This window comes from Falco naumanni, chromosome 18 (assembly GCF_017639655.2).
Source record: "Falco naumanni isolate bFalNau1 chromosome 18, bFalNau1.pat, whole genome shotgun sequence".
NCBI lineage: Eukaryota > Metazoa > Chordata > Aves > Falconiformes > Falconidae > Falco > Falco naumanni.
In genome coordinates this window covers 485394-509683 of record NC_054071.1, presented here as the reverse complement: position 1 = coordinate 509683, position 24290 = coordinate 485394, and the positions used below count along the sequence as shown (strand labels likewise).

General features: G+C 65.2%; 2 protein-coding genes across 3 annotated transcripts; one reads left to right on the top strand and one right to left on the bottom strand.

Annotated features, from left to right (window-relative positions):
- Nucleotides 1-219: 219 nt before the first annotated feature.
- ITGA3 (integrin subunit alpha 3) lies at nt 220-16268 on the bottom strand. 2 transcript variants are annotated; one of them, XR_005831402.1, is made up of 26 exons: nt 15962-16267; nt 9681-9802; nt 9494-9576; nt 8793-9042; nt 7660-7743; nt 7176-7383; nt 6727-6920; nt 6393-6481; nt 6104-6240; nt 5820-5906; nt 5669-5736; nt 5296-5432; nt 4823-4969; nt 4627-4724; nt 4287-4452; nt 4126-4194; nt 3959-4038; nt 3636-3713; nt 3344-3446; nt 3103-3273; nt 2873-2986; nt 2619-2732; nt 2326-2424; nt 2114-2239; nt 1407-1567; nt 1045-1162 (listed from the first exon to the last, which is right to left on the bottom strand). XR_005831402.1 is itself a non-coding variant. In XM_040617664.1 (25 exons), the coding sequence occupies exons 1-25, from the start codon at nt 16129-16131 to the stop codon at nt 1004-1006; spliced, it is 3153 nt and encodes a 1050-aa protein (XP_040473598.1). In that variant the 5' UTR covers nt 16132-16268; the 3' UTR covers nt 220-1003. The 2 variants fall into 2 exon arrangements, 1 of the variants encoding a protein (XP_040473598.1); XM_040617664.1 differs by lacking the exon at nt 1407-1567 and having other exon boundaries at nt 220-1162; nt 15962-16268.
- A 3978-nt stretch (nt 16269-20246) lies between these two features.
- On the top strand, nt 20247-24272 carry DLX3 (distal-less homeobox 3). The gene is made up of 3 exons (XM_040617486.1): nt 20247-20646; nt 21020-21210; nt 22765-24272. The coding sequence occupies exons 1-3, from the start codon at nt 20328-20330 to the stop codon at nt 23104-23106; spliced, it is 852 nt and encodes a 283-aa protein (XP_040473420.1). The 5' UTR covers nt 20247-20327; the 3' UTR covers nt 23107-24272.
- Nucleotides 24273-24290: the final 18 nt, after the last annotated feature.

The window sequence follows — 24290 nt, the reverse complement described above, 5'->3', positions numbered from 1 at the left end:
CCTTGACCCATCCCCCCCACCCGGAGCACTGTGTCCCGTCCCGTCCCCCCCCCGCCCAGGGCACCCCCCGCCCAAACACGTCCCCCGTCCCCCCCCCGCCAAAACACGTCCCCCGTCCCCCCCCCCGCCCAGGGCACCCCTCGCTAAAACACAACCCCCTTCCCCCCCACCCCCCACCCCTGTCAGCCGTGACACGAGACAAGGGGTTACAAATCCCGGAGCGAGGCTTTATTGGGCCCCGCGATGGGGGCAACGGGGGGGGGGGGGGGGGGGGGGGGGTAGGTAAGCGGGGTCCGGGGGTCCTGGGCTCCCCCCACCCCAGTACCGACCGTGCTCCGGGGCTCAAGACCCAAATGCCGACAGGAGACACGGCATAAGTTAACCCCTGGGGCAGCGCCCACGGGAGATAAGGCTGGGGGGGACCCACACCCGGCCTCGTACATGCACCCCCCAAGTCAAAGCTGTGTCCAGTACAGACTGGAGGGCGCTGGACGTGCAGGACCAGGCCCCTGCGCTGTGCTGGGGAGGAAGGAATGCAATCTCACCCCCCCCATCCCCGACAACATGGAGCCTGGGGGCAAGCAGAGGGGGGGGGTCCCACACCCAGTGAATGGGGATGCAGGGGGGTGGGGAGCAAGCATGTCCCAGCATGTAAGGACACATGTGGGACACTGTGAGGAGTGTCTGCACAGGGTGGGGGGGGGGAAGGCACTCGGTGAGACCAGCAGCGGTCCTGTCAGGGAACTTGGGGGGGGGTGGGGGGGGTGGGTATCTTTGGGGCTCACCCCCACGAGCGTGCAAGACACGAGCGTGCAAGAGCGCGGGGCTGTGTGCCGCTAGCCCAGGGAGGCAGACGGGAGCTGCGGAAGGCAGCACTGGGATGTGGCCGCGTCCCAGGGGGAGGCAGGTGGAGGGGCTGGGGGGGGAGGGGGAATGCACTTGTGCAAAATCAAACACGGGCCCTCGTGCTCCCCTCACATGGGGCAGGGGGTGGGCGGGGGTCTCAGTAGTACTTCTCTGGCTCCTGCCACTTGGTCACCCAGTGTTTCTTGCATCGGCGGGGCAGGAGGCCGCCGGGCTGGTAGCGCTGCTCCTGCCGGATCCTCACCGCGTGGTACTTGGGCATGATCCGGTAGTAGCGGGTCCGCTGGAAGAAGTCGCACTGGGGGGAGGAGGGAGAGGGTCAGTGTGAGGCTGGGGCGCGACACTGGCGGGTGAGGGAGAGACCCCAGAGCTGGTGGAGAGCAGAGGCAAAGGGAGCAGCAGTCCTGGAGCCACCGGGAGAGACCCCACAGAGCCCCCCGTCACCTATAGGGACCCTATAGGAGAGATGAGGCAGTGAGGAAGAGGAGAGAAGGCTGAAGAGGAGGAGGATGCCGCTGCAGCTGGCCCCCACGGGGCATTACCAAGCGGGTGGCGTGGGCGCCTGGGGGGGGGCAGTGGGGCTGCCCCCCCATTAGTAGTCATCCGTCAGCCGCTCGGTTTCTGATGGCTGGATCCTCATCTCCGCCTTCTGCCCCTTGGCTTCATACATGGCCCGCGTGTTGGCCCGCCGGAAGAAACCGCACTGTGAGGAAGGAGGTGACAGGGGTCATGGGGGGACAGGATAGGGACCAGGGGGCTGCAGGTCACCCCTGTGGGGTGGGGGGAGCAGGGCGGAAAGCTGCCCTATTGCACCCTCACCCCGGTGCTCACTCCTGGGGATGCTACAAGGGTGGGTGGCCTGGCAGATCTACCTAACCTCCTGTCAGGGGGTCCCCCAGGGGGCTGGGGGTCCCCGGAAGGCTGGACCCCAACCCAATCCCTACAGCACAGGGGGAGGTGGGAGGCATTGGGGGTGAGGAGGTGCCATGGTCCCACCCTGCTTTGGCTGGGTTTTATTATTTGCAACTCCCAAAACGTTTTGCACCAGCTGACAAGTCGGGATGCTCTCTGCTCCTCTTCCTCATCACTCTGCAGGTGAGCACCTCCAACCTGGGGGGGCACCTTCCACCCACCACTCTGAGCATCCTTGCCAGGTGGGGAGGATGGCAGCTACCAGTGACACGAGCCTGTCAGCTCTCAGCACGGCTCCTGCACCCCTCCCTGGGAGGGGAACCGGGCACCCCCTCACCTTCCAGAGCAGGAGGATGATGAGCCCCAGCAGCAGCAGCCCAGCTGCCACCGCCACCAGCACCAGCCACAGCGCGATCTCGGCCGGCTGCTCCTCTATCAGCTCTGAGTCCACGTCCACGGAGAACTGGAAGGGCCAGGAAGAGCCCCATCAGGGGAAGAGCTCCCAGTGGCTCCCAGCCTGTCCCAGTAAGAGGCTCTGGCATCACTCACCCGCACCGTATGGTTCCTCATGTTGATGGTGGGGACGTGGGTCCGAAGGAAGAGCGTCGCGGTGCCATCCACCTTCACCCGGTCGAAATCACTGTACTCCTGCAGGGATGTGGGCGATGGGGGAACACAGGGACAGGGCGGGGCGTGGTAGGAACACACAGATGACGGGGGGCAAGCGGCAGGTGTTAGCTTCTGAGGCGAGACCTGGGGAGCTCGGTGCCCTGTTTCAGCACCGTCCCCAAGGGAGCAGCCCAGCCTTGACCCCATCGCCCCCCACGGGGTCCCGCACTGACCTCGATGAAGGTGCTGTTCCACACGCGGGCACGGATGCTGAAGGTGGTGGGGTGCTGGGTGTGGAGGAGGGCGCACTCAAACCAGATGCAGCGAGCAGTGCCCTTGGAGCAGCTCTGGGAGGCAAGGGGGGCGTTGGGGGGGGAAATCAGAGCCCACAATGCGCTGCACTGGGGCCAAGAAGCAGCGTGCACAGTGGTCCCAGTACAGGGCACGTGCTGCTGGCCCCCCTCCACCTCCTACAGCCCCCACTCACCAGCACCACCTCTGACCTGGCCTTCTTGGTGGTGGCCAGGGTGACGGGGGGCTCCGCTGGCTCGGGGGGCTCCAGCTCCCGCCTCTGTCGGGCCGATGCCTGGTCCTCCAGCAGCTGCAGGGGGGGACAAGCCCCATCAGAGCCCAGGCAGCTCTGCCCACACTGGGCTGATGGGGTGGCAATGGGGCAGGGACACATCCCTGCAAAGCAGCAGGGACAAGGTCACTCACAGTGAGGTTGAGAGGGTTAATGACCCCCCCGGGGGGCTGGCAGGTCTCATTGCTGTTGACGAGGATCTCCGTGGGGTAGAGGAGCCATTTGCCGTTGGGGATCTCATAGGGCCACTCGAAGCCCAGCAGGATGGTGCCCAGGGTGCCCAGTGACTCGCCCTTGGTGGTCACCTGCAAAGCAGAGCAGGAGATGGAGACCGGCGCTCCCGACCCCCCCGGCAGTAGCCACCCCCCAGCTCACCTGGAAGTCGAAGCTGAGGGGGCTGCCCACGTCCTGCTCTCTCTGCATGGCCGACTCGCCCACCACCGTCCCACTGAAGTGTGACTGGGCATGGGAGGAGGCTCTGGGGACAGGACGGGGTGGGGGACAGGCACGGTCAGTGGGGCAGAGGGGCAGGGAGCATCTCTGGGGCATCTGTCTGCCCCATTCCTGGGACACAGGGGGCCGTGCCCACTCCCCATGCAGCCAAATTCAGGAGGGGCGGGTGGAGGGGATGCAGAGGGACAGGGTGGCACAGCCTCGCTGCACTCACATGGTCAGCGAGGACTGGATGCTATAGTCCACCAGCAGCTTGGCCAACACGGGCTGCAGATCCTCCTGGGTGCTCTGCCTACCAAGGCACAGGGGTCAGTGTCTCCCAGCCGCTAACAGCCCCCCGGATGGTGTGGGGCAGCCTCCACCCTCCCAGCAGCAGTAGCAGGGTCCCTGCCCTGCCTGCTTCCCTGTCCTTCCCAGACCAGCAATGCCACCAGATACGATCCCAATCCACCACCGCGTTTCCACCAAGCAAAAGGGGCTGGCATCACTCCAGGCACCCTCTTCCCAGCCCATTTCCACCCACTCAGGGTCACTCACGTGGACAGATCCAGCCACACCAAGATCTCCCGTGTGTCCAACATGATCCCAATGGCCTCGAAGGTGATGATCAACTCTGCCTGCAGCACAGAGGGACCGTGGAGCAGCTCAGCTGGACCCCACCTGCCTGCCAAGCCTTCAAAAAGGGCTGGGGGGGGAGCACTCACCCTCTGGTTCCTCTTAAAAGGGTTGCCCAGTTCACACAGCACCGTCTCTGCAAAGGTACAGGCTCCACTCTGGGGAGGGGGAGAGGGTGAGTACCATCCTGGCAAAGCCCACCCTCGTCCTTGTGCCTTCTGCAGCCAGGGAGGGGGACACCATCACCTACCGGGCGGACAGAGGAGGGCAGCAGGCTGGCCGGCACCGTGACGTTGAGCAGTGCCTCATGGGCATCCTCGCCGTTGGAAGGGGTGGTGGGCACATTGGTGATGTTGATGCTCAGGTAGAGCTTGCGCACGTCCCGGCTGTACTGCAGCACCTGGGTACCGTTCAGCCTGTGCAGAGACCATCCTCGCTCAGTACACAGGTGGCCCACCCCAGCGGGATGGAAAGACCCCCCCCACCACCACCCAACACAGCCCAGGAGGGGCTGAGGGGTGACCTGTGGCCGAGGAGATGGCACAGCAGGGGACAGGGGTGTATGGGGACCCAGAGGGGCCCGCTGTCACCTGTGCAGGGGCTGGTTCTGGTCGGTGACAAAGCTGCTCTGGAGCTGGAGGTTGCTGTAGCACTTGTTGTCAGAGCCACACTCCTTCTGGAACTCGATCTGGAGGGACAGGGACATCCCCGTGAGCCTCCTCCCACCCCTCAGGCCAGGCTCGCTGTGGGGCCCACAGCCCAGCATCTCCATTATCCCCCTGGCACCTTGGTCTCGTTCTCATGGGACTGGTCCTGGTTGAGGACGGGGAAGGCGTCGAGGGAGTGGGGACCCAGCTGGAAGGTCCTGGGCTTCTCCACCAGTGAGTAGTTCATGGAGAGCACGATGGGGTGCAGCTTGTCTCGGATGTTGTCCTGCAGGGTGGGAGAAATCAGTGAAGCCCCAGCTCCCTCTCCAGCCCCCCTCTAGCTCCAGCCACAGCCAGGCAGCCCCTGGCATATCTGGGGTACCAGCCCCTGCTCACACCCTGCTCAGAGACCCAACAAACTCATCACAGGATGGTTGGATGGATTTCCACCTCTTTTCCTGACTTTTCCTCCACACCCCACCATCCCCCTTCTCCATCTCCCAGGAGCCGGTCTCTCAGCTCCAGCACCACATGTAAAGCAACCTGCAGCGCACACAAACACATGTGCACTCCTGCGTGCATATACACACATGTGCACTCGCACATGCTCACCAGCAGCAGCAGCTCCTTGGATTCACAGCGGGTCTCGGGCATGGGGAAGATGCCATGGTAGGTGGCAGAGTGAGTCCCCAAAAACCTGACTCTGGGGGGGTGTCGGTCCTTGTCAGCCTCCAGGATGTACTCCAGGGCTGCAGGGAGAGCAGAGTGCCGTGGGTGCTGCACACACACGTGCCTCCAACACCCTCCCATGTGCACACACACACACACTGACACGTGTGCATGTCCACCCCTAAACGTGTGCTCCCCCTGCACGCACACATGCACATACCTATGTGTGCATGCACCCTTGCACGAGTGCTGGTGGGCACCCCACAGCACCCCCCCACATGCACGTGCACCCACGCCTGCACCCCTGGGCACTCACTGATCTTCTCCTTGTAGTTGGGGTCTCCAGCACTCTGGTTGTAGGAGAAGCAGATGGTCACGGTGATACTGGGGGGGAAGGGGCCATGAGCGGGGCGCTGGCACCGCAGTGCCACGAGCAGGACCGGGGGCGGCGGAGCAGGGGGGCTCACCAGGAGTCAGGTGTGCACCGGGCAGGGTCCACCTTGCTGGGGCTCACCGTGAAGGTCTTGTTCAGGATGTTGATCACAGGCCGAGACCTGGGCAGAGATGGGGGTCGGCTGAGCCCCCCCCGGCAGCGCACAGCCCCTCCTTGCCTGGTGCCAGCTCCTGGAGCCAGGCACACAGCCCCATGCCCACCGCGCTGCCCTGCGGTGCGGGCAGGGGCAGGAGCCGTCCCTGCGAGGTGGTGGGGGGGCAGAGGGCTGCAAGACCTCCACCGCCCCCACTCCCTCACCTGAGAAGGACAATTCTCTCTGCCAAGCTGCCTACCAGGAGGTCGGGGTAGGAGTTACCGTCCACGTCCAGCCCCCCACTCAGTGAGTACCCGAAGGTCCACATGTGGTCAGGGTCCAGATCTGACCCACTGATCACCTGGAGTTGGGGGGGGGGGGGTGCGGGTGGTGTCAGTCACTGCTCACCATCCCCATGGATTTACCTGCTGCACACCACCCTGCAGCATGGGATGCTCGGAGGGGATCTGGAGCCCTGATGCCCCAGTGAGGGGCTCCCCATGAGGCCGTTACCTGCCGGGGTTTGTCCAGCAGCCCTTCTGCACTGCTGTGGTAGATGTAGACCTTGCCATGCCCCTCAAAAGGAGCCCCTACAGCAATATCTGTGGGGAGAAGAGCAGGGTCAGCCCCACAGCTCCCCCAAACACCCCCGACCCCTCTTCAACTCCCCCAGCCCTGCTCCTCCTTGAACAACCCCCCCCAACATGTCCCCCATCTCCTTCTTTTCACCCCAAACCTCTCCACAGCCCCTCAAGTGGGATCCTTTCTTACCTGGACACCCCCATCCGAAGGCAGCCCCGCTGCACCCCCCCCATGGCTTCCCCTATGGCGCTCCCCAGCCCCTCACCCTGGAAGCCGTCCTGGTTGATGTCGCCGATGCTGGCCACAGCGAAGCCAAAAGCAGAGTTGCTGGGGCCAGTGAGGACCAGGCTGGGGTGGGTCTGGAAGTCCCCCACCTCATTCATGTAGACATACACCGCACCCCCCACCTCCTGTTTCCGCTGGAAGTAGTAGGGGGCTCCCACCACCAGGTCCTGCCACCTGCGGGGCCGAGGGGTGGTTGGGGCTGGGGGCTGCCACATAGCCCCACCCCGCCACACCAGAAGTGGTGGAGACACCCCTCACCCCGCCACCCCGCCCCCAAGAGCCATAAAATATGAGCCCCCAAAAAAACCTCCCCACCCCCAGAGCTGTCCCCCCCCACGCTACAACCCACAGGGACCCCACTTGAGCAGCAGGATGCCCCAGGTGAGAGCCCACCCCGGGAGCTGGGGGGTCCCGGCCCCCCGCCCTCACCCATCGTTGTTGAGGTCTGCCAGGGCCACGGCGCTGCCGAAGTACGAGCCGACCTGGTGGCCGGGGAGCAGGAGGCTCCTCTGCAGCGTCTGCTGGGGGCTGCGGCTCAGCAGGTACACGGCGCCCCTGTGCTTGTACCGGGGCGCACCCGTCACCACCGTCACCGCGTCCTTCTGCAGCACGGCCCTGCCCACCTCCGTGGTGTATCCTGCCACCAAACCCCACCAGTGAGATGGGGGCCGGCACGGAAACCCCCTGATGTGCCCACACCCACATCCCCCACCACCCCGTGACCTCCTCCAGCACCCTAAACACCCTGGCATCACCTGTTCGCACCACCCCTGGGGGTTCCCCAAGCCCCCCTAACCCCCTTTAACACCCACCCCCAAGATTCCTCCTAAATCCACATACCCCAAACCTCCTCCTCGCCCCAAATCTACCAAGCCCCCCCCAGGGGGAAGCCCCCTGTGCTGCTGTCCCCCACCTATATAGGTGTTGCCGTTCCTCTTGTTGGGGTAGGAGAACTCGTGCAGTTCCCACATCTCCCGCTGCAGCATGTAGTTGGTACCTGCAACAATGGGGGGGGGTTAACCCGGCTCAGCGCCTAGTGCCTTTGCACACTTGCACACAACCACACACGGTGGGGCGGGGAGGGGAGCTCCGGGGGTCGCCCGGCCCAGCCCCTGCTAGAGCAGGCTCTCCTCCAGCAGGCTGCACGGAGCCGCCCGGCGGGTCTGGGTGTCCCCAGAGACGGGGACCCCGCAGCCGCTCTGGGCAGCCTGTCCCAGCGCCCCCTCACCCTCAGGGCAGACAAGGTCTCCCTCATGTTCAGGTGGAACTTCCCGCGCTGCAGCTGGTGCCCGTGGCCCCTCGTCCTGGCGCTGGGCACCGCTGAGAAGAGCCTGGCCCCGTCCTCCTGACACCCACCCTCCAGATATCTGTAGGCATCGTCAGATCCCCCCTCCGCCTGCTCCAGGCTGAACAGCCCCAGCTCTCTCAGCCCTTCCTCTAAGGAAGATGCTCCAGCCCCCTCATCATCCTCACAGCCCCTGCTGGACCCTCTCCAGTAGCTCCCAGTCTCTCTGGAACTGGGGAGCCCAGCACTACAGACGTGGCCTCACCAGAACAGAGCAGAGCAGAGGGGTACGATCCCCTTCCTCAACCTGCTGGCCACACTCCTCATGCCCCGCAGGGTTCTGCTGGCCCATGGGCAACCTGCTGCCCACCAGCACTCCCAGTGCCTTCCCTGCAGAGCTGCCTCCCAGCAGGTCAGCCCTAGCCCTTACCGGTGCGTGGGACTGTCCCTCCCCAGGGGCAGGACCTGACACGTGCCTTTGCCCAAGTCTCCAGCCTGTCCAGGTCACACACTGAGATGCACGCACAATACTTGCAGGGCACACTCAGCTACATCCTCATGCACAAAACCACATCCACACGCTCCAGCGTGTGTGTGCATTCCCCATGTGCACGTGGGCACATAAGCGCACACATCCTCTAGTGTGCACACAAACACAGATGCCCCTGCACGCACAAGGGGACGCCCAGAGGGGGCACGTGCAGCAGGCACCCCCGGGGAAGGGGGTTGGCCAGCCCTACTCCTCCCCAAGTACAACGCACCTTGCCAGTTATAGGCGCCAGGCGCCCCAAAATAGATGATGTTGGCGGTGAAGCCGGCACTGGTGCCCATCTGGCACATGCCGGTCTCGTCGGTGTCTGTGTTGGAGTTGCACATCTCGTTGTGGTAGGTCTGCCACTCGTCACTGATGTTGAGGCGCAGGTCATTGCCCCGCACGTAGCACTTGCCCACCATGCGCCGCTGGTCCTCGCTGCCCGACCACAGCACCTTGGTGTAGCGGTGAGCACAGGCCTGCCAGGACACCCTGGGAATCACCTCAGTGCCTGCGGCACCCCCAAAAACGAGGGACCACCACCCCACCCCCCTTGTGCCGCCTCTGCCCTGATCCCAGTGTCAGGCCATACAGACAGAAGATGCCCTGCCATTAATGCAGCCCATATGCCGCAGCGTTATCCCGGCTACAACGGTCTATAGGGTATGAGGGTGTCCCACCACCTGAGAGCTCCAGTCCATCCCACACCAGCATGCACCAGAAGCGGGGTCCAAGCACCCTGTCACCCCACAGCTCCCTGCCCCAGGGGCCCTCCTGCAGTGCCTCTGCCTCGTGCCACCACACTGGGGACACGTGCAAGACCCACATGAAAGCACCAACAGCTCCCCGGTGCCCTTGTGCAGTCACGCAAGGCAGCAGCTCAGCACTGGCACACACCCGTGCAAAGAACTGGGGTGCGCGTGCACTCACCAGCACCCTCCCTGCTGGCTGCCGCTGGCTGGCCACTGTCACTCCCAGCCACATGTCATCGATGATGGCCTTGTCCGGCTCACCTGGATGAGGAAGACAGCGTGACAGCAGGGACCCCCCCCCACCTCCCCCAGAGCCCCCCCCCACATCGGTGGGTATTTTGGGGTGCCCTTGAGCACTCACGTACTCTTCAACTCGATGTCGAGCCGCTGGCAGTCACTCGTGGAGGCAGTGAGGGGGCAGGCGTAGACAGCGCCCGTCCGCGTGGTGTTGGTCGGCTCCACATCTTGGGGGGCCCCCACCAGCAGCCTGGGGGGCAGAGAGGGGATGGGGGGTATTGGGATGGGGGGGCAGCAGGTCCACCCATCCCAATGCCCTCTGCCTCATTTTGGGGGGAGGGGCAAAGCCAGGCAAGCTGCCCTGCGGGAAGAGGATGGTGGCCAGGAGGAATGGGAACTGCTTCCCTGGAGCACATCGCGCCTTGCCACCCCCGAATAATGGGCGGCCGCGTACCCCCAGCCCCACCTCCAGAGCAGGAAGGGGGGGGGGGTGTCCCCTTAGCTGGGCATGCACAGGGCTGGCAGCCACCAGCCTCTCGCCCCTAGCACGCTGAAAGCGCTCACAGGATGGGGCAGGGGACAGTGACAGACACACTGCTCCCAGGACCTGATCTCAGCCTGGGCACGCGGCTGAGCCCCCCCTCCCAGTGCACGGTGTGGGGGGGCAGGAACAGGGCATCAGGCTGATGTCTGCAAACCGTGCCGGCGCGGAGATGCAAAGTGGGGGGAAGCTGCTCGGCACAACCAGCACCAGGGCCCCCACGCTTGTGTAAACAGCCACAGCCCTTCCCGGCCAACCTTTGAGCTGCCTCCGCCGCACAGCTGCGACGTGTCCGGCAGACAGGCTCACCCTCTCCCGCCGCAAGAACCGGGTGTCCCGGCAAGACAAAGGGGGGACCCTCCCAGGAGTAGGGAGGGTGAACTGGGACCAGCTCCAGAAGGGGCACACGTGTATCCCTCTTCCCAGATGGGGGGTGGTCCAGGCCTGCCTCCCCCTCTCTGGGCAGCACTGGGGGTCTCAGGGGAGGCAGCACCCTTCCGGGGTGACTCAGGCCACCCGGACAGAGACATCCCAGCTGAGTCACGGCGGTGCCATGCAGGTGGGAGGACACTGGCATCCCTGGAGGGGTGTCCAGCCCGGAGATTGGCAATGCAACACCCGCAGCCCAGCTCCACACGCACTCATCCCCAAGAGGCTTTAGGGTGATGCTGAAGGGACCCCCGACGCACCTGAGCCCCCCACACCCCAAGGGATGAGGCTGGGGACCCCAGGTAGCAGCAGGGCGCAGGATCCACAGCCCTGCCGTGGGGCTGGGGGCTGGCAGGAGGACCCGGCCTGCCCGGTGGGCTCCGGAAAGGCCAGCCTTTCCGCCGGGAAGTCCTTTGGGATTGCGAGGACAATGGCGTGGAGGAGGCACGGCCACCCTGTGCCAGCAGAGGAAGCGTGTCCCTCCTCGCAGGCAGGATGGAGGCAGGCTGCCGGAGGGGACAGGGCACCCAGGTAGCTGCCGCAGCCCCCAGACCCTATCACAGGGCACGGGGTAACGAGCTGGCCGGCCCCCAGCCAGGACAGGGGCAAGCCCAGCTGTCCCCATCCCAGCGCCACCGGGAAGGGAGCAGCGAGGCGGCGGCGGGCAGGAGGCCGGGAGCCGGGCACGTCGGGGCGGCTGACTCAAAGCCCAGGCACCGGAGGAATGTGGGGCCCCAGGCAGCCCCCGCCCCGGCACGCCCCCCCCCCCGGGACGGGCACCGCCAGCGGCACCGCTCCGGCTGAGTCAGCCAGATGCTGCAGGTGGGGGGGCTGCGTCGCTCAGCTGCAGGAAAGAGCCCCCGCAAAGGAGTGCAATGGCGGGGGGGGGGGGGGGGGGGGGGCGCCTCCCCCGCCCCCCCCGGGAACACGGGGCTGGGGATGCCCGTGGCATTCACATCCCTCTGGGAAAGTGGGACCCACCGGGTGCGAAGGCAAGGGTGGGCATGGGGTGGCGGGGGGGGGGGGGTGATTCCTCCTGACGTTTTCCAGCTCGGCACAAAGGAATCTGCCCCCCCCAATTCCTTCCCCTCCCCCAGACTTGAGGGACGGGGACACACGCACACAAGGGGCACCATTGTCCCCACTTACCTGGGGGGGGTGGGGGGGGTGGGAGAAGTGACTCAGTGCAGCCACTGTGACTCAGGGATGGAGGAAGAAGCCGGGGGCAAGCCCTTCCCCCCCCCCCCCCCCCCCCCCAAGCCCCAGCAGGACCCACAGCCCTCGGGTGCTGCCCCACCGTCGGCGCAGCTCCTGGGGGCACAGACACACGGTATAGCCCCTTGCTGGGGGCTGCCACAGCCGAGACCCGCCCCCAGACTCCCCAGGCGGTCCTGGCTCAGCCAGACCCCCAGCTCTCCCCACAGCCATGCCCCACGGCTCCTGGGGGGCGGGAGCTGGCCCAAGTCAAGCAGCTCCGGCGCCTTGCTGCTTCCAGCCAAGATTTCCCAGCACGGCTGCCCACCCACAGGCTCTGCTCCTGGGGGGCAGGTCGCAGGATGCTGGGAGCTTGTGAGCCCCACCAGAGCCGGGGGCAGGGGACTTGGCCAGACACATGCACAGGCATTCCCCACCTGTGTGCGCTCCAAGTGCCACGCAGAGCCCAGATACCTCAAGATACAGGAAAACCAGAAGCTGGGTGCTGGGGCTCCCATCTCGGGGAGGACAGGACCAGTTTGTGGCACTGGCTCCAGCCGGATGGGGGGCTGAGGAGACAGGCTCAGCCCAGGGACAGCAAAGCCAGCGATGGTCAAACAGCAGCAAGAGGGGGAGGCTGGGAAGGGAGGGAGGCAGGAATGCGAGAGGCCATGCCCCGTCCTAATCTGCCCTGGTAAACCGGGGGACGGCGGCAGGGGGGGTCCCAGCGGCGCTGGCTGGGCTGGGTGGCTGCGGGATGATCTTAGCACCAGGGCACCGACCGGCCCCAAAAATGCAGCTGACCCCAGGTTGGAAGAGGTCTGATGGGGATGGCGAAGGGGATCCAGCCCCAACACCGCAGTAAGGGGAGCAGAGACTGTGCAGGGTGGGCTGGGCTGAGCCCCGAGGGGCTCTGCAATGGGGGGCTGTGCTCCCCCCGAGCCCCCCCAGCAGGGAGCAGCTGGGCAGTGAGTGCAGTGCGTGCCTCATCCATCTCCCGACATACTGGAGGGACGACAAGCGCCAAGAGGGGGAGAGCAGGCAGGAGGGCGGGGGCTGCAGCGCAGTACCCTATCCTGCTCCATCACCCCATCCCTGGCCACAGGCAGTGATGGTGCAGTGGGGCACGGGGACCCTCCCCAAACCTCCCACCTCAAACCTCACCCTACACTGGGGCTGCAAGACGCTCCAGCTTTGAGAGATCAGCTCCACAACTGGGCTGCAGGGCCCCCCCAGACTCCCAAAGGCAGGCAGCCAAGGGGCATCCCTGACACAGCCCACCCCCACCAGGCTCCGCTCCAGACTCGAACCACCACCACCCTGACGCACCCCCAGCCTGCGATGGGAGGGGAGGCCCTGCGATGATCAATCACCCCCAGGGAGCCCTGAGCGGGCAAATCTGCTGATGCCCACACCAGCAAGGAGGTGGGAGAGGGGGAGATGGCCCCCTGAAGCAGCAAGGGATGGATGGACAGATGCCGGCCCCGCTGTGATGAATCCATCCCCCCCCTGCCTGCCAAGGAGCCGCAGCCCCACAGGACCCCGGCGGTTTTCGCGGCCCCTGGCCAAGGCAGGGGGAGCTCAGCCAGGCCGGCTCTGGCAATCAGCACAAAATCAGGCGAGGGGGAGGGAAAGCTGGGAATTCAGCTGGCCCCGCTGCCAGCCACGCTCTCCTCCCCACCGGCCAGCCAGGATCAGACAGACCCCCAAGCACCAGGCAGAGCCCCTGCTTCCCCACACACACAGGAGGGAAACTGAGGCACCCAGCAGATGTGGGTGCTGCCTCCCACCTACACACACAGGGCCCCCAGCCTCGCCAGCACAGATGCACTCTGCCTCAGTTTCCCCAAACGCACATGGGTCAGAGTCTCCTGGGTCCTGCCAGCACAACCACGAGCCACGCCAGCCCCGAGCCTGTGGGAGCAGCCAGACGCCAGTGCAGCACCGGCAGCCGAAGCAGCCTCTTAATCTCGGGGAGGCAGATAAGGCAGATAACACCCCTGCTTCCACCTTGCCTTCACCTGGCCCCGGGAGCAGCGAGCAAACAAACCTTTGCATGGGCACAGCTCCAGGACATGAAAAACACCACCGGGTTGGGGGGGTGGGGGGGGACTCTGGCATCGCTCGGGCCACACCAGCCTGGCCCCCCGCCAGCGCCCAGCCGGGAAGTGGCTCTCCCCACCCCACCGGGAGGCCGGGAACGCCAGCTGTGCACCCGACCAACCTTGCCCCGCTGCCATCCCAACACGTGCAGCAGCCCCATCACAGCGAGGCCAGGCACCGGAGCCCCCCCAAAAGCACCTGACAGCTCCCCTCCCCCACACCCCACCCCCACCCCCCATCAGGAAGCGTCCCTTTCCTGTCCCCACCCCGGCTGCACCTGTGTGGGCCTGCCCGGTGAGCCAAGGGCAGGGAATGCTCCGTGCAGCACCGGGGCTGAAGGAGGGGAGCGGGTGCACCCCCCCAGTGCTGCAGCCCATCTCAGGGCCCCCACCCCCACCCCCGCCAGCAGCCTGGCTCCGGGGAGGAAGCCCAGGGCTGGCCACCATGGGATGGGGGAGCCGAGGGGCATGCCTGCACCGGCCAGCCCCATCTCACCCCCGCTCCAAACGGCTCCGACGCCCTAGGCTGGGGGCCACAGACACCCCCACGGAGGGAGCAGACCCTGCGGCTCTCCCAGGCCTCTGCCATGCTCCCACCTGTACAGACCACCCAGCTCTACCGCCCACCCACAAGGCCCAGTGGGGAAGCAGCGAGGCACCCGGCACCCCACAGCCCCTCTGCGCTCACAAGGGTCCCTGTCCCCCGCAACGGGGACGGGCAGTGGAGGGCTCCCACGGGCAGGGGGTGTGAATCCCCTGGGGCTTTCGTGCTCCAAAGCCTTTCCCCCCACAGAACGCCAGGCCTCCACGCCTCACCAGCATCATGCTCAGACACGCATGGGCCACGTGGTCCATGCTGGGGGATCACAGGCCCCTGCCAGGTGGGGCTAAAACCCCCCGAACCCCCCCCCAAGACTGAGCAACAGCAACTGCCAACATCTCAGGGAGATGGATGAATCAATCTGTCCCAGTGCCAGCCAGGACCCCGACTCGATGCCTGCCCACCAGCTGCCCTGATGCCACTGGAGCTGGGGAAACCCGGCCATGGAAGGGAGCCAGGGTGTCCCCATGGGGACAGGGGGTCCCCAGGGTGCTGGGCCGGCTCCCGCACCCCCACAGCTGCTCCACAGGGAACAGCTTCACTCCCTCCAGGACTCCTGGACAAGCGCAACAACACGACGTCCCATGGCAGGACAAGCAGCCAAAATGCATCTCTGGAATGCGGAGCAGCAGATGCCTCTGTCCGGCAGCTGCCGCCAATCCCTCTGTCACGGGCACGGTGGGAAAAAGGGAGCCCTCCGGGTGGCCCCCCCCCCCCCGCCAGGAGCTCCCTAGGAGGGTGAGCCAGCAAAACCTGTGCCCCCAGGCAAGAAAAACCCAGCCCAGCCCCAGCGCCTTCGCCCCAGCACGTACATGCACCTCCACACCGACGTGCACCTCCGGCCACGAGGGAGCTGGGGATGCTGCCGGGGGCCCGGCCGAGCGGGGGGACAGCAGGGGACACGGCGGGGACAGCAGCGGGATCGCACGGAGAATGCTCCGGCTGAAAAGGGCTTTTGTGGGGGCTTTGCTGGGCAGCAGGAGTCACAGTTCAGCAGGTTCCCCAGGGCGGCGCAGACCGGGGCCGGGGGGGGGACGCGATGGGCTTCACAGCCACCCGGTGAGGGTCGGCGGGGCCGGGCCAGGCCCCCGCAGGTGGGGGGGTCTCCCCCCGGGGGGCTGCCGGGCTCCCTGCCCGCACTGCTGCCTCGGCACCACACCGGGGTCCTGCGTGGGGACCCTGCGGCGGGTGCTCAGCACCCCGAGAACGGGGCGAGGGGCGACGCGGGGTCAGGCTGCCACCCCCGCCCCCCCTCTAGAAACGGGGGCTGCAACGCACAGCCACGAGCGGGGGGAACCCGCAACGCGCCCCTTCGTGGCACGCGACTCCCCCTCACCCCGCGCTCGGGGCCGGGGGCCGCCTCCTCCCACGGGACCCCCCCGCTCCCACCCAGCGCCTCGACCCCCGGGACGCGCCTCGACCCCCGGGACGCCCCCCTCCCGCGCCCTCGGCCCCCGGCAGTGCCTCAGGGCCCTTTGCCGTACCCCCGGGACCCCCCCCGGGGAGCCCCCGCCCGCGGCCCCGCTCCCGCCCCGCACTCACAGGCACCGCTCCCGCCGCTCGGTCTGCCGGTGCAGCGCTACCGAGAAGCCGAAGAAGCCACCGGGGGTCGCGCCCTCCTTGAGCACCGGGAAGACGCGGTCCAGGTTGAAGGCGGCGGCGGCGCCCAGTAGCGCGCCCAGCAGCGGCAGCAGCCCCGGCCGCCCCGCCATGGCCCGCACCGGCTCCCGCAGCCGCCGCCGACCGCGCCCCACCGGGGCCGGTGCGCTGCGGGCGGGGCCGGGCCGGGCAGGGCGCGCGCCCTTCCGGGCACTCCCCTTAAAGGGGCCGCGCACCCCCCCGCTCCCACCGGGTACCTGCGGGGAGGGAGGGGCGGCCCCGCGCCTGCGCGCGGAGGGGGGGGGCGGGGCGGGGCCGTACCTGCGCGTGCACGGCGGGCGCTGGGAGCATGCGTGGTGGTACCCGCCGCGGCCACGCAAGGTCGTGGTCACCCACGCGGGACAGTCGCGCACAGACACGCATGGACACACAGAGACACAGACACACACAGACACAGACACGTACACCCACTCACAGACACACAGACACACATGTACACACAGAGGCACAGACACACACATGTACACACATGCACAGACACACGGACATATGGACACAGACGCACAGACACACACATGTACACACACACACGTACACCCCCACACACAGGTACACATATATGCACACAGACACAGAGACACACGTGTATCACACAGACACAAGTGCCCAGCCCTGCAGTGGACTGGGGGTAGCAACCGCCAGACCCCCCCCAAAAAAACCACCCAACCCAGCTGGGTGGGGAGCCACGTCCAGCAGGACCCCCCCTCCTGGGACCTCTGTGGGTGACACTCCCCCGGACCCCTGCTGCAGACCCTTTGGGATGAGACTCCAGGATGGACTGGGGGGCAGCTGCCCCACGCGGGGACAGGGGACACAGGGGTGGGGACACCATGCTTTCCCCCCTGCGGAGGTGGTGGCACCGGCTGCCTCGGTCCCCGACCTGGGCAAAGGTCACCAGGAGCCACCACAAAGCTCCCACCCGTGCCAGGAAACACGTGGGTGGGTGGCAGTGGCAGGGAAATCCCGCCCCGGGTGGGGGGGCTGCAGGATGTCCTGTGTCCCCCTCCCCGATGTCCCTGTGCCCTGGTACAGCTCCCGCGCTGCACCGTGTCACTGGAAAGAGTGATGGCACAGGAGACAGTCCCGAGGGCAGCGCGCTGGCAGCTGGCACATGGCTGTGGCACAGGGCCCTGTCCCTTGTCCCTCATTCCCCATCCCCTGTCCCCCACCCTGTCCCCCTGTCCCTTGTCCCCCATCCCCTGTGCCCCATCCTGTCCCCTGTCCCTTGTTCCCTGTCCCTTGTCCCCTGTCGCCCATCTCCTGTCCCCCATCCCGTCCCCTGTCCTTTGTTCCTTGTCCCCCATTCCCTGTCCCTCGTCCCACATCCCCTGTCCCTTGTCTCCAGTCCCTGTCCCAGGGTCCCCCGTGGGGATCGCCACGATCCCGGCTCGGAGCACCCTGAACACCCACCACCTCCCTGGGGACAGGCGGATTTTCTCTGGTGGGTGACACAGTCCTTGGCATGGGGACAAAGAGCCCCGGCTGGGTGGCCAGGCCTCCTCCCGGCCTGGGGACATTTTGGGGTGCGATGGGACTGTCCCTGCCCACCGGACTGTCCGGTGTTTCAGGGTCTCACCCCAGAGGGTGCTGGCGCCCAGTGAGGGGTGTCTACGCCTAAGGAGCATGTTGACACCCGGTGGGGAGGGGTCTGCATCCGGGGGGGTATTAGCCCCCAGGGAGGGGCATTTCCTGCCGGGGGGGTGGGTATTAGCTCCCAAAGAGGGGGGTGGTCGCACCCACGAGGGATATGAACACCCAAGGGTGCCAGCCAGCAAAGAGGGTCGTTACTCCAAAAGGACACTAGGTGGCGCTGTCCGCCCAAGGATGCGGGGACTCTCAGTCCGCGCCCCCCCGCAGTTGTGGCGGGGGGGGGGCACAAGGGGACTCCGGTGGGCACTGCCGGGCTGCGGGGGCGTTTCCAACCGGGGCATCTGGGGGAGAACCCCTCCAGCCTGGTGGGGGCACGGGGGAGAGACCCCTCCAGCCTCGTGGGGGGCACACGGGGGCGCAGCCCCTTCAGCCTTGGTGGGGGGGCACGGGGGCCCTGCAGTCAGCTCTGCCAGCCCCTGCCCTACGCACCCCCCCGCAGAGCCCCCTCCGGGTGCCCCAGTACAGCGAATTCTGCCATCCCCCACTGTCCTAGTTCATTCAGACTGGACCCCCGCCCAGCCCCCCGCCCCCCCCACCCCCCATCCCCCCCGCCCCGAGCTCCCGGATTTCGGGATCCCGGATTTGGGGCTTCAGCAAGCACCAGCCTGGCCGAGGAGCCTCCGGCAGCCGGAGGCACCAGTGTCTCCTAGTCCCAAACTGGTTCAGGACTGCACAGACCTGCTCCCCGTTTGCACCCCGCTCCCCAGCCGCCTTCCCCGGCCCGCAGCTCTCCAACCGGCTTTTCCTGCTGGAGAACCCCCCTCCCAGAAGGAGCCAGCCCTGGTGACAGTCCGGCTGGAGGGACAGCCGGGCCGGGGACCTGGGGATGCCCCAGCGGCTCCTCCGGGACCTTGGGAAACCTCCCCGGGGAGGCCCCCGCGGGGCTGCGGCCAGGACGGGCAGCGGGGCTGGGCTTGTCCCAGACGGTTCTGTCCCCCCTGGATTAATTCCCACATCTCAAATTATGTTTCCCATGCAGGGAGGTAAGCCCGTGCCATCACACACAGCTTCTGGGTCAGGCTTCTGCCTCCTGCCTCATCCTGGCTGCTTCCCTACGGAAATGATCTCCAGTTCTATTTATTTATATTTTTATTTTCACATTTATTTTCATTTCTGTTCTTATTTCTATTTCTATTTTTCCATTTTCCTAACTCTATTTCTGTATTTCTGTTTTTATTATGTTATTTCTATTTCTCCTCTTCCTCTTCCTCTTCCTCTTCCTATTCCATGCTTTCAATTTCCATTCTGTTCACATTTTTGATAATTTTCCTGCTTCACCGGTGCCTCCGGTGCTGGCGGCAGGGCCGGGCCTCGAACCCTCGATCCCAGCAGCGGCGCAGCTCCCCGCTACGGCCATCAGGTGGCACCATTTCACCGCGCGGCACGGCTCGGGGCCCGAGGGCCGGGGGCGGGGGGGGGGGGGCAGGCCCCGGGGGGACACACAGAGGGGCAGGAGGGGAGAAACCCCGCTCAGGCTTAAGGAAAAGCCCCCAGACTCCGTTGCAGCCCCCCAGCCCATCTCAGGGGTAAAGACCTGCCAGCAGAGGCAGAGACCCCCCACCAAAATAAACGCCCCCTCCCCAAAGCCCCCCCCCCCTCGGCCCCTGCCCCGCCGGTGCTGGGTGGAGGAGGTGCCTGGGGACAGCCCTGCGAGTGGCCGCGGTGGCAGGGGCTGGCTTGGGGCCCGGGGCTGGGTGACATGCTGGGGGCTCTTAGGGCAGCGGGGGGGGGCCGAGCCTGGGCTGGGGGTGGGAGAGGGGCACAGAGCCCCTGGGCAGGAGGTGGGTGTCCCGGGAATCAGGGCTTGTCACTGCCCCAAGGTCCCCACAGGGCAGGCAGCGGATGGCAAGTTTTGGGGTACGTGAGGGTCCCCCTGCTTCATGAGGCTGGGGGGACTCTGCCTTGGGGATGGCATTGAACTGGGAGACACTGGTAAGTGCTGGGAGAAGGTGGAAGCCGTGTGTGTGTGTCTAAAACATACCCTTGTAGCCACCCAGCCCCAAGCCTGGATCCATCCTACTCCCTAACGCTAACCCTTCCTCACCCCTACCCCCAGCAAACACCCCCCACCCTGCACCCTCTCCAGATCCCCCCTCAGCACCGAGAGTCCCTGGGGGGCCACCAATCCCCTTGCCAAAAGCCTCCCCTGAATTGCCCCACATCGTCCCCAGAGGCCCCGCCAGCCGCCCCCTCCCGCCCTGGCTCCTCCAGACAGGAGCCTGCGATCTTTATTTATTCCTTCTCCCTCCTTCACCCACTCTTTGTTGTTTCTTGAGAGAGGGAAAGAAGGGAAAAAAAAAAAAAAAAGAGAGAGAGAAAAAAACACACACACAGAGGAGGCAGGAGCCTATTTTGCCTCCCAGGCAATATTTCTGGAGCCAATCGGAATGCGCACCCACCCTGCCCTGCTCCCTAATTAAAGGCTTTAAGCAGGCGGCCGGGGCTGGAGGTTTGGGCACAGTCTCTTGGTTGCTCCTTGCCAGAGCCGTGCGGAGGAGCCGGCCCTGGGCACGCCAGGCCTGACGCGCGGGCAGCTGGAGCCGCCGGCCTGGGGGGTCCCCAGCCAGGCGGGCAGCTCCCCCCCACCCCAGGTCCAGCGATGAGCGGGTCTTTCGACAAGAAGCTCTCCAGCATCCTCACCGACCTCTCGGGCTCACTGAGCTGCCATGCTGCCTCCAAGGACTCTCCCACCTTACCCGAGTCCTCCGTCACCGATCTGGGCTACTACACCAGCCAGCACGACTACTACCCGGGCCAGTCCTACAGCCAGCCCGTGAGCCACTACCCCTACCACCAGTTCAACCTCAACGGCATCGGTGCCGCCGGCACCTACTCGCCCAAATCCGACTATTCCTACAGCCCTTCCTACCGCCAGTACAGCCACTACAGGGACCAGCAGCTCCCAGCCCAAGAAGCAGGTAGGATGCTCGGGAGAGAGGGGCCGTATCCATCCTGCTAGTCCTCTGGGATTGCAGCAGGAACTTCACAAAGTTGCACTCCTTTCACTGTCCCTGCGTTGGGGCTGGGGTGGCTGCAGGGCTGGGGAAGGGTCCCTTGTCCCTGCTGAAGGATGGGGTGGATGCTGGGGCAGGGCTCAGCCCCCTCCGGTGTTCCCGGTGCGGTCCGGGAGATGCAGCAGGATGGAGCTGTGCTGGACACAGCCACCCGGGGGACACTCTGGGGGATGGGGCAGTGCCACCGCACAAAGCAGGATGACCTTGAGCTGGGGGGGGATGTCTGTGCTGGGACCCCTTCACCGGCACCAGCCTCACACCTCCACTCTCTGCCCAGTGTCGGTGAAGGAGGAGCCGGAGCCAGAGGTGCGGATGGTCAATGGGAAACCCAAGAAGATCCGCAAGCCCCGCACCATCTACTCCAGCTATCAACTGGCGGCTCTGCAACGCCGCTTCCAGAAAGCCCAGTACCTGGCCCTGCCCGAGCGGGCTGAACTGGCCGCCCAGCTGGGGCTCACCCAGACCCAGGTAAGGGCTGTGCCCCTCCCCGACACCCCCTGACACCCCGGTTCCCAGCCACAGGCAGGCAGGATCAGCAGGACCGGGAGGCGAGCTGCTCCCCTCCTTGCAAAACCTGAATCGACAGGGGTTTGGGAGGGGGCTCTGTTCACAGCTGGATGGTGGGAGCCGGGAGGGGCTCTGGGAGTCCCCAGGGGTGGATGCTGCCTGCTTGCTCCCGGGTGCAGGGCAGATCCCCTGTGCAGAGCAGATCTGCTTTGCCAAGGAAAAGGTGGAGAGGAGGGAAGGACCCCGTCCGTGCCCTGCTCCCCAGGTCCCAGACCTCGCTCTGCCCAGGCAGCTGGCAGGGTCTGAGGCTGAATCCTGCACCGGCGCCTGGGAGGGTCCCGGGTCAACAGTGCACCCAGTGTCCCAGGAATGGGGAACACCACATCCCAGGCGGGACGGGACCCTCGGGACAGGATGCTTGGGACAGGGTACTCAGGATGGGGCGCTCGGGATGGGGAGCTTGGGACAGGGCACTTGGGACACCCCTTCCCAGCAGCAGGTCCAGGCCCTGAGTCCAGCCAGAACATGAGGACCTGGAGGCTGGACCCAGCTCCTGGCCAGACTCGTCAAGGCTCTCCTTGTGCCCATCCCCCCGGTGCTCCGGCTCCCCCATCCCACTTGGTCCAGGCAGAGAGAAGGGATTTGGGGACAGGATCCACATCCCCCAGCAAGGACCCTGGGCTGGGGTGCCAGCTTAGGCTCGACTGGAAGAGCAGGGATGGGTGTGATGGGCTGCCCCTCCCCATAAGCCACCCAGATTTGGGGCTAAACCCTCGCTTTTGGGGTTCACCTGATGTGGGCACAGATCGTCCCCACCAATCTGCTGGTGTGAGGGCAAGTGGGTTGTCACCGCCGTCACCACAGCGCACGACTCCCCCGCACCCCATCCCATCCCCGACACCCTCCCTGCCTGCGGGCTGGCGCCGGCGCCCTTGTGCCGCCCTTGGCGCGGCGCTCCCCAGCGCCCGGCCTTCCTCCTCCTCCCTTGGGCGGTGAAGCAATCGGGGACACTCGGCAAAGGGCTGACGGAGCGCGTCACCCACTCCCAGAGGGACATCCTGTTTGGGTGACAACCACCGCCCCCCCCCCCTCCTTCCCCAGGGGCCAAGGGCGTCCAGTGCCACCGCCTCACCCAGCACCGGCGACGCTCCCGACGCCCAGCGTGCCGGGCTGGTGTCCCGTGAGGCATGGTGTGACGAGCTTCCCATGACGCCCATGTCACCAGGAGGGCTTCCCACCATGCACCATGTCTCTGGGCCCCCCCAGCACCCATGTTATGGGTGCCTTCCCACTGCTCATGGTGTGTCTGGGCTCCCCATGACACCCATGTCCTGGGTGCATCCCGTGGTGCCCAGTGTCCAAGCTCCCCACGACACCTGTGTCCCTTGTCCCTTCCCAAACCGCATCTGTGTCTGGGGTCCCTTCCCACACCGCATCGTGTCCCAGGTGCCTTCCCTGTTCAAGCCGGGTGTCTGGTTTTGGTGGCGGGGCGCTGACCCCTCTCCCTCCTGCCAGGTGAAGATCTGGTTCCAGAACCGTCGCTCCAAGTTCAAGAAGCTGTACAAGAACGGCGAGGTGCCGCTGGAGCACAGCCCCAACAACAGCGACTCCATGGCCTGCAACTCTCCCCCCTCCCCGGCCGTCTGGGACAGTAACTCGCACGGCAGCACACCGGGCCGGACCCCGCTCCCGCAGCCGCTTCCCTACAGCTCTTCCCCGGGCTTTTTGGAGGAGCACAACCCCTGGTATCACCCCCAGACCCTCAGTGGACCCCATGGACCCCACCAGCCGCCACCAGCCACCACGATGCATCACACCTCCCCGGGGCCTCCCCCCAGCACCGGTGCCGTCTACTAACAGCCCGGAGCCAGACAAGGAACAAGAGACAGTGGCAGAACTCCTTTGCCTCCTTTCCCCCCCCCCCCGTACATTTTTTGGTTTTTCTTTTTTCTTTTTCTTTTTTTTTTTTAAAAAAAAAAAGGTCACCTGTGTACACGCACCCCTAGATATACACTTATATATCCTATCCTCTCCCAGCTCATCTCAGGAACAAGAGGACTGCAAAGGGTTAAACTTGTTAGCTCCCGGCCCAGGGCAGTCGAGGAAAAGGTGGTGAATTCTTCTTGTGCATTTTTTTTCTTTTTCCATCACCCCCTAATAAAAACGGCCCCCGAGGAGCCACAATCCACCGGGAGCTCCTCGCAGGAGCTTTGCTTCTTGGGGCCACCCTGGTGAGCTGCCCTGGGGGGGCTGCCCCCGCTGCCCCCCCCCAGCGCCCCCACCCCACGCAAGCACCAGTGGGCACCCAGGAGGGGCCCCCGGAGCACCCACACCCCAGCCCGGATGGAGCCTGTGGGGAGGAGGACGCGGCGTCGCAGCGCGTGGGTGCCCGTTGCCGACGCCAAAGGAGCGGGATGCGCTTAGCCCTCACGGCACCCGACATCTGGGGACCCGGAGCAATTCAGGGGGGTCACGGACACCCTGCAGGAGCAAACCAGGACCCCCAGCCTGGCCTCTTCTGTGGCAGCTTTGTGGGAATCGCCCGGGACGATGCTCAGACAATAAGGTGGTTATTTAAAAAATAAATAAAAAGTGTGTGGGGAGAAAATATTTTAATATTTAAACAGTTCAGGAATGGCTTAAGTTATTTTTTAAAGAGAAAAATCATGCTAATGTCCGTTTTCTAACAGCGCTTCCGTCTGTGTCAGTTAAGCTAATGGCGAAGCAGAATGCCTATTTTTTAAATAAGTCGACAACACATTTTAAAGAAAAAAAAAAACTTCTTTACTATTTTTTAAGAGAATGATGCTATTTTTTTAGAAGCAGAAAGTGCAGTTTTAAGAAGTGTTCATATGTGTTGTACAGTCCCGAGGATCTTATTTATGTTGCCTTATATAAATAGGGATGTATGGGGGAATAAAAGAGTGTGTACATAAGGTTCGTTTGTATAAAGTTGATCCAAACCAAACTGGTTTCGGTCTGGTTTTTTGTTCACTTCTTTTTAAAGGAAAAAAATAATAATACCCTGGTTGATAGGAGTC

What these genes read in the sequence shown, in the direction of transcription:
- DLX3 (XM_040617486.1), top strand. Translation starts at nt 20,328, where the DNA reads ATGAGCGGGTCTTTCGACAAGAAGCTCTCCAGCATCCTCACCGACCTC. An exon ending in GCTCCCAGCCCAAGAAGCAG is followed by an intron (nt 20,647 to 21,019) that starts GTAGGATGCTCG and finishes CTCTCTGCCCAG; the next exon opens with TGTCGGTGAAGGAGGAGCCG. An exon ending in TGGGGCTCACCCAGACCCAG is followed by an intron (nt 21,211 to 22,764) that starts GTAAGGGCTGTG and finishes CCCTCCTGCCAG; the next exon opens with GTGAAGATCTGGTTCCAGAA.
- ITGA3 (XM_040617664.1), bottom strand. Translation starts at nt 16,131, where the DNA reads ATGGCGGGGCGGCCGGGGCTGCTGCCGCTGCTGGGCGCGCTACTGGGC. An exon ending in GCTCGACATCGAGTTGAAGA is followed by an intron (nt 9,577 to 9,680) that starts GTACGTGAGTGC and finishes TTCCTCATCCAG; the next exon opens with GTGAGCCGGACAAGGCCATC. An exon ending in AGCCAGCAGGGAGGGTGCTG is followed by an intron (nt 9,043 to 9,493) that starts GTGAGTGCACGC and finishes GTGTCCTGGCAG; the next exon opens with GCCTGTGCTCACCGCTACAC.